The 16344-nt window shown below is 32.9% G+C and overlaps 1 protein-coding gene across 1 annotated transcript in view; it reads right to left on the bottom strand.

Annotated features, from left to right (window-relative positions):
* LOC125051819 (B-cell lymphoma/leukemia 11B) overlaps positions 1-16344 on the bottom strand; it is a 36012-nt gene that overhangs the window by 12158 nt on the left and 7510 nt on the right. Inside the window, exons 2-3 of the mRNA XM_047652392.1 lie at positions 1118-1294; positions 354-551 (exon numbers count right to left, since the gene is read on the bottom strand). Of these exons, the coding sequence (XP_047508348.1) occupies positions 354-551; positions 1118-1294 (375 nt within the window). The remainder of the gene's footprint in view (positions 1-353; positions 552-1117; positions 1295-16344) is intronic.

The raw sequence follows: 16344 nt of genomic DNA, 5'->3' as shown, positions 1-16344 counted from the left end.
ATTATTGGTATAATCTATTTATACTTCGGACTTTTTCTATCAAAAAATGACACATGACATACACAAAAGATTTATACAAAGATATACTTTATTATTTGATGTGCATAAATAACATATATTTAACCATTGTTATTCTACCAAATTAAAAATCATGAATAATTATCATGGAATTACGTAATGTATAAATAGATATTTCCACGTATAATAAGAATTTGACTTTTAAATAAATAATTTGCAGTTTAATGTGTTTGTATGTTTGTCAGACTTAAACCACTATATGGGTTTACTGTTTTTGATGATATCTGATATAGTCTTGTTTTTAAAATGCTAAAGGAAGCTATTTCTTGATTTACCATCTAATAATCTTTTAGGTGTGCTGGAAGCCCCACCATCTTCCAATAAATCTGGTGGTGCTATTGATGGACTGGCTAGTGGTGGGGTGTGAACCCGACTGTTCGGCGGCCTTCTTGCCGTCAGGAGTGATGGTCTTCTTCCACTTCCAGTGCTCAATTGTCCGGGTCTTGAACCATCTTCTGGATCGGAATTTGGACCTGGAAAAGTTCGTTTATCAATATCCTGTGTTTAATTGTTTTGAATATAATATTTTACTGAAGGTCAGTAGAAAATTACTTTTGTTATCAGCTTTATTTTTTCATTTCCTTTAATTAACTTTTTGTATAGAGGATATGTCCGCCGTATTATCAAAAACATTCGAATGGAAATGAAAAGTGAAATACTTTTTAATTTAATTGCGTGTAGAAACATTTGGTTTTCTATTAAAGCCGGATGGCAAAAATAATTTGTTCGATTAAAGGCAAAGAAGGTAGATACGACTCGAATGTAGGAATGTGTCAATATATTGTTCGGTAGGTACTCAGTTACGATAGTTACTTGAAATAATATTTAAAATTGGAACTTATTTATAATTGAACCGTTCCCTCGTATAATCTCATACAATTAAAAAACGTTTTGTTTTTGTTGTTCTCTCATACTACACAAAAATAAACATGACAAAACACTGCTCAACTAATTGGGGCTTATAGTGCCTTGAACGTAAAAAAAATATCTCTGATATTATATATAAATAAATGTCATTAGTCTTCTTTCCCATACTCACCAGCGCTAAAGCAATGGTAGGTGGTGAGATCCTTGTCGCAGGAAGAGACTTTGTGTTGTATGAACCGCACGATGTCAGCTAGGGCGAAGGCCCGGCGGCAAGCACCACACGTGAGGGTGTCTGCAGGCACCCCTGGTGTAGGAGAGCCACCACCCTCTGCCGCACTGTCCGCATCCGCTGAAATTAATAATAATTTTAATATCTATATTAAATGATTAAATGCAATAATGATGAAGTAATTGTTCGAATTAATTAAGAAATATAATGTCTGATTTAGCTAAGAATAGGCATAGCTTCCAACTGGATACATGGTGAGCTTATTTAAATTTTCACTTAAAAGCTCCATAGATCTCTCTGTGTAATGCGTTCGAATTTTAAACCGTTCGAATTTTAAACTGTTCGAATTTTAAACCGTTCGAATTTTAAACTGTTCGATTTTTAAACCGTTCGACGCTTATAAATATTATTGAAAATACCGTACGAAGATGTTTAAAAATGCCAAAACATCACGCAACCATCCAGTCCAAGTGACATATGGACAATGATGCATTCAACCCTTCCAAATTATATATAATTAGCCCAAGTCACGGTCTGAGGTGTCAGTTGCGAGATTGACCACTTATCTCACGGGACAAAGAGTAACTGTTTGCGGTTCCGGGTTCTTTACAGGTAAGTTAATTGTCAACAGATGGTACGGCACTGGTGTTTTGAAAATGTCAAAGTTGTATTGTCAATTGATTTTTATATTAATTATAATTAGGGGTTCATTTTGCTTAACGTCAAGTTTGGTATATTATAATATTTTTATTATAACAGGGGGCAAACCTAATGAGTGATACCCATCGACACACATTGCCAGAAGGCTCGCAAGTGCGTTGCCGGCCTTTTTCTTTTAGTCTATTTGTAAACAGCACCGGTTTTGGACACGAAACGCGTTCACAATTACAGAAAAAGAAAATGGTTTTTAAGTTTAGACATGCAATTTTCTCTCTCTATAAAAATATTACTCGCCTTGGTCCAGCCGTCTTCTAGTTTTGCGCTTAGTATTTATTATATTTCGATTAATTTTAATTTCTATAGATTGGTATCAAGATTGTTTCTACATATAAAAGACTGTAACATTTCTCTTGCTGGCTTGCTGGCCAATATTTCCCTTTTTTTTATTTAAATAGTCGGTACTGGAAAGTCAGTGCTTTAGTTCAAGATCTAGATAATCGTAGGGTATATACAATAACTTTAATAGTGACTACAAAAGTGTGGACTAGATGCTGAATTTCTCTAAATTATAACTTAAATTTCGTGTCTCGATTTTCGCCTTTGAACTCTTCCAACAAAACGCGTATGCAAAATTTGAAGTAGTCAAGGATTTGCGATACATAGGGCAAAGAATTTAATTGCCTAATAAATAAGCCGACAGCTCCGACGCTTGGGAATTATAAAGGCGCTTTCTCAAGGCACAATTGGTCGGCACATCAAAGACGCCGGAGCTAATTTTACATAAGTACTATGCAGACTCCCTTACATTCCTTACTGCTTTTATTATTATTTTTCCTTCAATCGCTTTGTGAGGAAAGTAGGCCGGTACTTTATGTACGGGGGTCGATTGTAACACGAGTACTAAATTAATATGGCGTAAAAACTACCCGATTCGCGCTCTGTTTACAATGTTCAGGTTTGTTTAGGGGGTTTATTATGTAAATGTGTCGTGTAATTGATGTTTTTAGGATTTATTTAGGCCTGGCTCGTGTCGGATGTAGATGGCTATTTTTTGATTGCTTCCGACGGAATGCTTCCGCTGTGGCCGCGCCTTTATAGCAGTAAATTTTGTTTAATACATAATTTGGCATCCTTCATAAAACTAAAAATGTTTAAACTCAAATCCTTTGTTATTTGTAAATATTACTTAAATACGTCGAATAATATGAACGCGAATATGACCTTAATACTATTGAATTTAAAAATAGAACGTTCGTCAGGAAATTGTCATACCCAATAAGCGTTTCTTGATACGACACTTAAATATAATTCTAAATTTGAAAATAAAAAACAAATGACTGTATCCCTTAATATTATCTCTTAATAATTAAAACTATTCACAAACCGTATGCCAAGCATGTATATGTGCTTAAGTTAACCCCTATCAAATCTCGTTATTCGGGGAAACATGAGATTTTATAGTGATCAATCAGGTAGCCACACCCCCACGCGTGAGTGGACACTGGTCAAGTCGACACATGCGCACAATTACGACAAATCGAACCTGATTTATTGGTTTGTACCGACAAATGGGTATAGACTATACAACTGTGTCAATTGTCAAATTTTTACATAATGTTCTAGCCGCTTAGTTTAATCTGTATATTTAAAAAAGATAAATTAGTTCCTTTTTTAAAAATATTATATTTATTTAGTTTTTTTTAGAATGTCAGTTTGGTAACACAATGTCGAACGTCAGTTTTATTTGTCTTACACAATGTTTGTAAGGAGCTGCAACCATTACACATTACATGTTCATGACATCTTAAGTAATTAATAATAATAAAATAAATTAAAAACAAAGATTGTCCTCTATCAGCAGTAGGCATGGTGAAATAGGAGCACGCACTTACATTCTCGTGGGAACAACACGCAAATACATAGTCGAAATAACTACCATCACCGTTCACAATATAAACCTATTCCATAAACAATGGATAGTATTTTTAATCTATCCCCGATCTAGCTTCAAGTGTATATCTGTGATTTATTGGGTAGTGTCTAGGCAGCGCCAAACGCCTCAGGTGACGGGGGTGTCACCCTTCAAAAGGTCGCACCTAAAAGTTTAAATTAGCTCGTTACTACCAACGTGGCAGTTAAATCTGTTTTGTTTTTTCACCGCAGGAAAGGTCAATGGAAAACTTGTGTGTTAAACTTCGGAGTGTCATCTGAATTAATTATGTGCTAGAGTGCCAAGTATAGAATACGATTTTGAATATGTAGTCGTGTTTTATCGTAATGAAGTTTTTACTTTACTAGTAAGAGAAATGCTTAATAAAACTCGTAAAAGTACTATATTTTGTACTTGTCTTTATTTATTAAGAATTCGTTGGAGACGAATTGTTAACAGGAGTCGTTGGGACTAACACCTGCACCTGGGTTTCATTATCGGACGTCAAGGCAGAATACAAATTACCATCCGTATCACCTCGACGTCCGTTCCACAACTGAGCGTTTCTTAAGGCAATTTTTGCCGCGCATCACCACTATGTGGAACCTGCTGCTCTCTACTTCAAATTTCACTTAGGTGCAAGAATAGAGCGTACCAATTATTAAAAGGCCTGCGACGCACTTGCGAGCCTTCTGGCAATGTGATTGTCCATGGGCACTTTATATTAAATGAACCTCCTGCCCATTTTCCTCCTTTTACATTAAAAAAAAGCATAGATTTCACATATGTTTAAATTATAGGTTATATTTATTTCATACAAAGATGGATCGGATGATCCATAACAAAAAATCTGTCTGATTTTGACGTATTTTTGACCGCCATGACCAATATTAATTGGCAGGGGTCTCTAACACCCTATTGTGTGGACATTTTATCGGTACAAGGTAAAAATAATCTGCGGGGGAGAACAATAAATCAGAATGTATTTGGTAGCGATGAATCAAAAATAATTTTCATAGAAATTTGATATGATTTTGATATTGTATTCGAAACTTGGCGTTTTCTTAGTCGTCTATTAAACTAATGATTGATTAGAAAACACGTTGCAAATATGTATTACTTTCTGATTAGTAAGCGTGTAACATAAGAAAAATATTTGCGTGAAAGACCGTAATTTCTTTACTGTGAATCCTTTCAAAGTGATAAGGAATTGTTAATTAAGCTTAAATTGATCTTTTGGGCTGCGTACATATGTGGGGTTTATCTGCATCTTCTACCGCATTTACCACGGACGGTGTTCAGAGGAGTTGTTCGAATTAATATAGCAGCTGAGATTCATCATCGGACGTCGAGACAATACGAAATTCCGTCCGTCGATCAACTGAGCATTTCTTAAGGCAACTGCCGCGCACCGCCATAATGTGGAACCAGCCACTAATTTCTGAATTTGACTTAAGGACAAGAAAAGAGCGTACCAGTTCTTAACATCAGATGAGCCTTCTGTCCATTTGTTCTATAAAAACTTCTATCTATACTAATATTATAAAGAGGACAGGTTTGATTTTTTGTTTGTTTGAAATGAATAGGCTCCAAAACTACTGGACCGATTTTAAAAATTCTTTCACCGTTGGCAAGCTACACTATTCTCGAGTGACATAGGCGTCACTCGAGGCGTGTTTCATTTTCAAAAAAAATAGGGATGATTACTAAAACTTGAATAATCTAGCCCAAGTTGTGAAAAAATAAACAAAAAAATTCCTTCAATCGTGCGCTGCGAAAACTATTAATGATAGAACAAAATGATGTATTACAATTTTTCAGGACACATCACTATCTATAAAAAATGTCGCAACAGCATGTCTCTATCTTTTATAGTTAGGTACGTCACAATAATATAAATAATAGTCGTCCTTTTATTAATTTTTTTTATTAAAATACCACCGCTAGAAAAGGCTCTTTATTCGTACCTAGGTATTGATCCTTATCAAAATAATTACCAACGATTCACATAAGCTACAATTAAATGGCATAACCACCAAAAAAACATGGTGGATTGGTGTTCTCCTGCCTTTTCTCTTGAATAGTTTACTACTATGTAATATAACAAAAATCTTAGCCACAGCAACGCTTGGCCGAGTCTACTAGTTATAAATAAGCATAATCTAATATTGTAAACATCAATTATAAGGTAAAGAGAATTCAATGGTAACTTAATAATAAAAACTTCTAAAACGTCTATTTCGTTTTACGAGCTCAGTTCGCATTTAACCACAGAGCTATGAAAACGATTATCCCGAAAATAATTTATTTTTAATGTATAGAATTAAAATTAATTCAACCTACATTTAAAATAATAAGCGACTTTGAATGTTTAAAGTTAATTAAAATTGAACACATAATTAATTCACTATTAACATTATTGAGAATAAAATTGAATACGCTTTGCGGCAATCTAATATCTGATTTTTTTACATTCCAAGCGATGATAGTCTTTGATAATATTTATTGAAAGGAATCAGTCGGAAATGGACATTGAGTTCAAAGGGCCAAATACAGCCTTATGTCGGCAAATTCAGGCTTTATGCTCTTTAATGGCTTGATAATACCTTGTTTTTGCTTTAAATGTTGCCTTTTTATTCAATCATTGATGTTGAATAGCTTGGATTCGTTGTAAATTGATCAATTCAAACAATTGTTCAAATTACGAATGATTTTTAGGCAAAAGTTACTTCGAAATTATATGATTTGCTTATAAATTATAATTATGTTATCTAATTATATTAAAGCATGGTAATTATGTTAATGTATAGTATTTTTAATCTGTGTCCGAAATAACTTTAAACTTTTAGGGATGTCTCTCTGATTGGCTTGCTACGTGTTGATGGCAAAATTAATAATAATAAATATTTTATTTGGAATGCGGTGTACCGCACTATGTATACTATCATATTAATTATCATGATGTCATAGTAATAAGAACAGCTATTATGTTATTTATCATTGTTGTCAAAATACTCTTCCACTCCATAAAGGCACCTAGTGCTAGAAGCAAACACACATATATATAGGTATATACTTTATGTATAGTAGGATAACACGATTTCATAATTGGTTGGTAATATTATTCTTTATAAAACCGTTAAGGGTTTTTGAAAATGTATATAAGTGCTTTTAAACTTATATAGAAAGTTAAAACTATGGTGGGACTAGTGCAAACACCACGCCCAGTAGGTACATTTGGCTATTCAGAGGCGGGTTACATCAACAGTTAATGACGTCACTTTTACCCCATAATTACAACCTATGTGAAACTTTAAAGCTTTTACTATGTATTAGCGAGACGCCATTTTGAATTGAGAACTTGAAAACAAATGAAGTGCTTGTATAAAATAACAATTGGTAGTTATGTGTCCAAGGATTTGTTCTTTACACAACAAGAGGACCATTAACAAATTGTATCCCTTTTGACAGGTAATGGTGAAAAAAATCGGTTCTGTAGTTCTAGTATTCAATGCGCAGAGGCGATGAGAGCTGGGAGAAACTGGTCGTGGTTGGTAACACAGAAGGCAAAAGATCATGTGGCCGTTCATCCACCAGATGGAACGAACAAGTGAAAGACTCATCTTCCTCCTTCCTTCCTTCCTCTCTTATATCCACTGTTATAAGAGAGGCGCTGGACAGAAACCAGTAGAAACTGATTGCCGCTCCAGATGTCACCTGCTGACCAAAACGCTCAGACATGAGGTATCGACGGAAGAGACATTTCTAGTATTAACTTTCTACGACAAAATCAGACAATAATAAACCCTTTCGTGGTTATATATAGTTATATATAAATAAAAATTTCGTACACATTCATTTTCAATTGTTTTTCTATGTTCTACGAAGTGCCCGTAGCTTAGTAGCAAACCAATATCGAATATTTTAAGTAGACCGAAAGCTATAATCCCATCATCGTAAACGAATTACGGCATTTTTTGTCGCAGGTAGTCGGAAAAAATTTCGCGACCACAACTGATCAAATTAGGCTGGGTCAGTAATTGTGTTACTGATACCTAATACCCGATATTGGGTAAAGAAAACAGGTCCCTCCTGTGTATTGGTCCTTCGTTAGTGAGATTATTTTTTTCTCTTTTTTCGCTTTAGGTGTAAGCTGATATAGACCCGGGGGCATAGACAACCCTTGAAATTTGTAAATTTATTTTACGTTTTCGTAATTTTCGGTAAGACGATCTTTATTGAAATTGATTTTGGTCAGCTTATGAATTTTTTGTTGTTAAATATTTTAGAGAGGTTTTTATTAACATTTGATCCAAATCGAATTTGGGTCATGCTTTATAGGTATTAATAATTTAAAACATACTAGCGGCCTATCTTTGTTCAGTTTTAAAATGTTTGGAAATAAATATAGGGTATGCCTAATAGCCTACACTTCCCTAAGTTACACTAGGCTTTACCATGCGACTCTCATCCCTGTGGTCGTAGGTTCGATCCCCGGCTGTGCACCAATCGTCTTTCTATGTGCGCATTTAACATTCGCTCTAGCGGTGAATGAAAACATCGTGAGGAAACCGGCTTGCCTTAGACCCAAAAAGTCGTCGGCGTGTGTCAAGCACAGGCTACATACTTGTTTACTAGATTGACAAATGAACAGACACAGAAATTTGAGACCTAAAAATGCCACTGATTTATTGTACGTTACTCAGGGACAACGTAGAATCTAATATATAAAATTCTCGTGTCACAGTTTTCGTTGCCATACTCCTCCGAAACGGCTTGACCGATTTTGATGAAATTTTTTGTGCTTATCCGGTATCTATGAGAATCGGCCAACATCTATTTTTTATCCCCCTAAATGTTAGGCGTAGTCCACCCCTAAATTTTTATTTTTTTAGACAAAATTTTTAATTTCTATTTTTTTATGATACAACATACAAAAATACAAGCAATCCTCAATTTTCACCCCTTTACGATCAACCCTTATTTTTATTATAGTAGAAAGTTATTTTTATTGAACTAAAAAAATGTTTCCAAGAAATAATATAGGTACATGGCAAAATTACGTTTGCCGGGTCAGCTAGTTATAATATATAAATAAAGACATATTTTGAGGAATTCATTTGGTGAAACTAATTATATAAAAAAATATACTAAAAATACATAGAATACTCGATTGTTATTACTTTTAGTGATAGGTATATGGATCTTGAGGAAAGAATTGTAGGCTTTCGTAGGATATTTGTCACAGTACGAGTGTCAATAAAAACGACACGCCGGACTGTACGCCACTACACTACATACCCTAGTGATGCGCTTATTAATTTATCGATACCTAAATTCTGTCTGTTATAACGAAACCTATGTTAAACATTTATATTCACTTCGTTATTTGTTGATGAATTGTATAAAATACTTTTATATGTAAATAACGGGTTCAATATAAATTCAAATAATACCGTGAAAAATGAAACAATAATAAATCATAACCTCTTTACAAATAAAACGTTATCTCTTATTTAATTTCTGGCTAAAGTACTTCGTTTTTTTCTGTCAAGCGTTTAGTATACTCTGATGAAAAGAAACAAATCGATGTTAGTTAACAGTAAGAAAAATCGATGTTAGTTAACAGTACTAACTTGTACTATTTTAATGTAGATTTATAACTATTGAGAATATCGATATCATATCCCATCTCTATACCCGTTAAAGCGGACACTTAACCCCTAATCCCCAGCAGTTCCCGCCAGTTTATGGCAAAAATCTTAATTCTAGTCTGCCGTTAACTGTCCTCCTCTAATTATTGCTACCAATTGTTTCTATTATCTGTTTAACGATGGTATAATATTAATTGAATCTGTGAGCCGTAAATTATTTCGATAATCACATTCTAATGTTCGATGTTCGAAATTCAAAATTCAAAAATTCGTTGTCTCATTTTTCATTCTCAATAAAAAAAGTAACTCCGTTCAGGATTTCTAAATCATAATAAAAAAATTCGACAAAATATGTATTTGAGTTTAGATATAAAAAATAGTCGAAATTGTATAGTAAGAAAGTATAACGTTCATAAAATATGAGCAAACACAACATGAAGGTTCTGTTGACTGTATAATTGTCTCAACGGTAAATCATACCTACCAGTTTTAACATTTTTCAGTAAGATATAGTTTTCCCTGAGCAATAAAACTAGGGTCATAAAGAGACGTCCGGTCGGCCGGGTGCCAACCCTTATACTGAACCGGTATAAATAATATAAAAGTTCAGATTTTCTTGGCTCGCTCCCGTTTTTAAGTTTTAACGGATCATTCTGGAGATTATAATGAGGTTTGAATGACTGAAATTGCTATTAAAGTGACGTAATTAGGGACTCATGCATTACTTTGATGTTAATATTTATTGGAATATTTGAACACGTTTTTATAACCTATCTACGGTTACTTTTGTACAGTTACTGTTGGCCTCGTTAGTAATGACCAAAGGTAAATAATAAAATTGTGTTTTAATTAAACCTGTAAACTTCTTTGATACCCTATAAGCCGTAAATGAGGCGAAAAGTATATTTGTTTGTATGTATAAATAATTATAGATTTTTTTTAATACTCAGATTTTTTTAAATAAAGAAATGGTGTTTTGATTTAAAAAACCTTTAAACCTGTATGTTTAATACTTTATAAGCCGTAAATAAGGTGAAAAGCTTTGTTTGTATGTAGAAATAATAATATTTTTTTTTAAACACCTCGTTTTTTAATAAAGAAATTGACTTTAGATAAAAAAAACTGCAAACCTGTTTGTTTGATACTCTATAATCAATAAATGAGGCAAAAAGCATACATGTTTGTATATAGAAATAGTAATTGATGTTTTTAAATACCTTCGTTTAAAAAAAAAGTAGTGTTTTGAAAAAAAAGCAAACCCGTTTGTTTGATACTTTATAAGCCGTAAATGAGGAAAACCACACATGTATGTAGAAATAATTATAGATTATACTGTCACAAAATCGAACTCAGGACGTGCGCAAACCGATTAGAAAAATTATATTAAAAGTTATTGTTGAAATATAAAAAAAATATCTCAAACCTAAAGCCTTAACAAGTTCTAGCAAAGCTTCTAGAACTGTCCATCTAACAAAGCATTGAATAAACCTCAGAATTTTATTTATATTCCGTATAATAATCCTCCCAACCCTCCCATTACCAGAAGGTCATTATTTTGACAAACAGCCTTCTTCGTAGATTTGCGGTCAATGCGACCAAGGAATGCAGATCTAAAATACTTTTAAATATTCCTTTATGATATAGTGCTGAGGTTTCTTGGCATAAGTGCATGGCATTAAGATTTTGCGTTCTCGGCACAACCGATATTTTGTCTGGTTAAAGCTATGACAATTTTATAGCCATTGAGGCTTGGCTTGCAAAAAGCTTAGGGTAACAGGGTCTAAAGTCAACGTAACCATTACTCCTGTATAAAGTTTAAGTTTTTGACATATGTGAGTCGCACTTAGCGCTTAGTATCTTTAGTGCTTAAGACTTAGGTATACAGTATCACGCTACATCTATGTTGAATTGTTGTTATATATTCGGAATAAGATTATATGTTATATATCATATTTTTTATAGTATAGCGATTGAAAAAAATTGCGATAGTCACTAATCTGAGATATAAATTAGTTTATTTTAAGTAAATAAAAAAATGAAGTAATAAAAGCGTTTAAAAATTGCGTAAGTAAAGAAGTAATTATAATTATGTGTATACACCGAAACATTTTAATGTTTGCCTACATGTCTAATTATCTAATATCTCGTTGAGAAAAATAAGATCAAAACAACCTATTCGTACGAGAAATTAAGATTTATCTCCTAATAAACCAAAACAATTTTATAGCTAAATATCTGATACGTAAGTCCACTAACTTAGTCATTTATATGTTAATGTGAATGGCATTCACAGATTCATACAGAGATATATTCGGGACCATTTTCACTGCCTTATTACTTTCCAATTTATCTTCAGCATTGGTTATTACCTCCTTTACGACCCTCTATATTAAACCTACACATGTATCGACAAACTAACAAGAAACATGTTTATAGCGACAGTACCTTTTCTCCTTAAATCGATGCCAGAGTCGAAAAATCTTGACTTACTCCGTGACGATAAATCCATAGTTATAGCACGATCAGACCACTGGGCACTATAAAACATGTGAACATCTTCGCAGACGCTCACAGACTGGCTAACTTGTTAAACTTTGAGACCCACATTTAAAAAAAGAACCCCCGAATTGCAGGTAAAAAAAAACCCGTATCAAAACCGTTTGCTAGTGACCCGATCTCCCATCCCTTTGTTCGGCGTATATTTATAATAGCGCATTTTTTTCACACACTGCACCCCTAATGTGAGCGAAAATATGCGTAATCGACGCACACAGAGAAAGCTTATATTGAAAAAACACAACTGTCCCCATTTGAATAGCAAAAACTGCGTGTCACTTCGAAAATGGTATTAGTGAATGAATATGATTTCGGATCTAAATGGATGGATGACTTATAATTGTATCGCGTTATATTAAGCATGAATTATTGGTTCGACGTGGTTTGTGACGGCTAACAAAGTATGTGTAATCTGGATATTGTGAGAGTCGAACCAAAGGTTCCCTTAGTTATCATTTAAATATTAGTTTGCAAAATCTTTTTGATCAAAGTGATCAAATTAACCCTTTATCACACTGTAAACACAATTTTCTGGTCCCAAATTAATAATAACTTTTTTTTATAATTACTTCACGTTAAACCAAAAACGACATCCAATATTAATTATTTCGCCAAAAATCATGGAAATAATTGTACGATTTCGCTCCGAAATTGGAAATATAACAAAATTATGACAATCGAATTGCAGAATGACCCCGTGTTTGTTATTCTTAGGTAAATAAGATTGACGTTGAGTGTACATCTGGCCCAAATATTAGGGGATGTGATAAACAATGCAGTAATTCGATTTTTCGTCCGACAAATTGTGCGTGATGTATTACGTAACGAATTCTACTTTTTCCCCAAAATGTATGTGGTAGCGAATTTCATATTTAAAAATGGAACATTTGAATTAAATAACGCGAGTATTGAATGCTCTTAGTTCATTTTTAAAAATGGAACTTTTCAAGTTTGTTTTTTTATTAAAATGTCACATTCTATTTTTAAACTTTATTCTAATGTTAGGGATTATTTTGTGCGATGAAATTATTTGAAAATGGAATAAATAAATATAGCTTTATTGGTGCTTATTGCAAAAGATAATTAAAACAGATTATAATACTTTTTTAAGTGACGTTAAAAATAAATTTCCCAACAAAATTACATAATACCACCTCATTTCCAAACTTTCATTGAAAACACTTATCAATTTTCTCTGAAAATAATTTTCTTGCGCTATAAATAAGCCTGATTTTCCGCGAATTAAAAGACTTAGACAAAAAATATACAGTTATAGAACTTTACCTGAGCGTGTGAATTCATAACAGGTGGGTATAGTTCCGGCAACCACTCGCAACCTGATAACTATTTGACGGACAATGGGTTCGCGGTTTTTCTGATAGACCTCTGATTTGAAAAAGGAATACAACATGAATAGAACCTTCAATCTAAACGATATAGACATTTTATATGAGAAGATATATAATAGGCTTTTAAGGAGGTACTTTTAAGTGTCATACAGTTATAATTATAATACCTTATTACGTTAGAACATTATTATTCGTAGAAAATAACATTATCACTGTTTTAAGCTGCTTTGTCTCTTTCTGTCAAATGGTGTTTTCACTAAGACGGATAGAGACACATGCTTAGGACTTGAGCTTTTTTATGAATAAGTAATAATTAGACCTCATACACTTTTATAAAATACGTAGGAAAATAGAATATTTGCATCTACCTTCTTTTGTTAGCTTCAATATATAAAAATAATTTTACTTATCAAATGTAACACAAATCACAAAACTACTTTGCAAATCATGATTGTGACTTTTTCACATCTCAAACGAAACGGAAGGTATGCAAAAAAAAATCACACATGTTCAAATTCGGTCAAGGAATCCTTTGTGGGCAGCATTGTCGTATGATAGATTGAAATGGGAAGGGTTGAATTTCACCTGGAACAATACTGACAGCGTGGGAGAGCTTTAAGCTGACCGCGACTCCATCACAATTTAGATTCCTTTAATTAAAACTTTATTTTTCCTTTAAAAAAAACTTCATTTTTACTTTAAAAAAAACTTCATTTTTACTTTAAATTACTGTAAAACCCTTTTTTTATAATAATAAAATATAATAATTTATACAGATGCGAAATCGTTATGTCCAGGGTTCGATTCCCGAAGAATTACTAAGCACTAAAAAGGACGAAACAATTACGTCGTGGCCGCATAGTATATATATCTATATAAAGCCTGGAGGCTCAGGCACTGATAAGGCAGTTATATAATCGTATACAAATTCTTTATACACAAAACAGGTTGCATTCAGCACCTGAGGCTTAAATATTTTCCCATGGTCAAACAAAATTGACAAACAAATGGTCAAAGGGATTTTTTGCAATGTCGCGCCCACATTGTCAAAGAATAAAGTCGGCCGTAGGCAAAATAACTATTGTTGATACCTTTCAACAGTTTGGTAAAAGGGTAAGGTTATATCCACCTGTTTTTGTTTTCTTTCATAAATGATATCCTTTATTCATGATAAAAATTAACTTATATATTATATTTATATACTTATATTTATTTCCAACACACAAATATACAGTATTTAGAATTCACACGAATTATAATAATAATAATTAATAAATAGAAAATTAAAAGAAATGTAAAAACTTTGGTCCCTTTCGCAGTACCTTTAATGCTGGCAGCATTTCCTCGCTGCTAGTAGGTACCTACTTCTAATAATATATTTATTTTAAAAGCCTTATTATATAAACATATGTTATTATGATTAATGTGTTAAAGATATTATGAGTATCACAACCAAAACATACTTAGGTACCTACTTATCAAAAAAACATCTGAATAAAAAATATATCAAACATCTGATTGACACGGCCGCGGTATCTACCTGAGCAATATGAACCATTATTCAAAACCCGTGACCATTGTCCAACAGCCTTTGATTCGGCTGAATTTATTTTTTTAACCATCCGTTTTAGCTACACGTCAAGTCGCTTAATAGAGCGGCTATAGAATTACAACCAGTTTTAATATTTTTTTGCGACGGCAATCCTAGTTTGAATTAAAGATTTCAAAGAAATTAAGCGGATTTTTTGCTATCCAAGAAGTTTATTTCAATATTCTTGATATGAAAATGCATTCACTAATTTGAATTTAGAACTTGATGCTTCAAATTCGAACTCTAGTCGACTTCGTAATATTATTTATTTAAAGTATTACACATTACGCGATTTTCAGTTTATTTACTTACACTTACGTGATACAAAATTATCAAGAATTTAAATTTTAAAAATGTTCAATTTATTTGATAAACATTTATTTCCCGTGACAAGCGTCACAAAAAAAACCCATTTAGCGTATAGCTCCTCATGAAATTTTGAAATCATTCTAGTTTAAAAAATTATTTTACGTAAAACTATTTCTATTTTATTTCCCTACAATTAAGAGCATGTTCTAAACAAATGTTCGACATTGTTTTTATGATTAAGTGGGTGTTAAAAATCATAGCCAAAGTGAGAGACTGTCTCGTTTATGATTTATATTGTGTCGTTGTGTGTGTTTGTGTATTGTTAGCTTGTAGTGTAGGCGTTCTTAGATTTATAGTGGTTCGCCCTTTCCTTTAACTAAATACAATATTTAGAGTTCAATAAGCTTAGTATTAACCGGACAGGCGTGGTATCAAATTTATTGAAGAGGTTTCGGTTAAAGAATTATTTTTGCAAGAACTTTTGCGACCTCTTCGATCGTGTAAAACCAATGAACTATATATTTAAACCTTCCTCTGGAATTCTTCGCTTTCTGGTGAAAACTGTACAAAAATTCGTTCTTAATCTCTAGTAAGTATAAGAACAAAGTGTTTATCTAAATACACTAACTGTGTAAAATTAATATAAATCTAAATTCTTAAAAACCCCTATATTTTAAATATTAGAATTTGTCTACTTATTTGGACTTATTGAAACTAATTTAAATTAAAACATTTACTAACGTAAAAGGTTTTTAAGTATTTAAAAAGCTTTACTTTCTTTAAAAAGTAGCAATGTTTGCGTATCGGCAGCATCAGAGGTCAGTCCTAATCTCAGTAGACTCCCGCGCACACAATGGGCCGTGTACTGCGGGTCACTCATCGGTTATCTGTCGATCGTCAAATTTATAGTACGATCCGAGTTTACTGTTAGTCTGTGGTCGCATGTGAGTCTATGGTCATATTGTCTAGACATATTTCGGAATCTATGTTGCGAAATAGAATTTGCCGGGTACGTAATTTAAAAATTACAAATTGTTTTTTTGAATTGTAATACCACCCAGCGACTCACACTGATAGTGCTTACACTCTCAAGTGCGTTTAAAATGGTAGTTACGAATGAA

The sequence above is a fragment of the Pieris napi genome, chromosome 8 (assembly GCF_905475465.1).
Source record: "Pieris napi chromosome 8, ilPieNapi1.2, whole genome shotgun sequence".
NCBI classification, from domain to species: Eukaryota; Metazoa; Arthropoda; class Insecta; order Lepidoptera; family Pieridae; genus Pieris; species Pieris napi.
The sequence above is the reverse complement of the archived record's forward strand: the minus strand, read 5'-3'. Positions and strand labels throughout refer to the sequence as shown.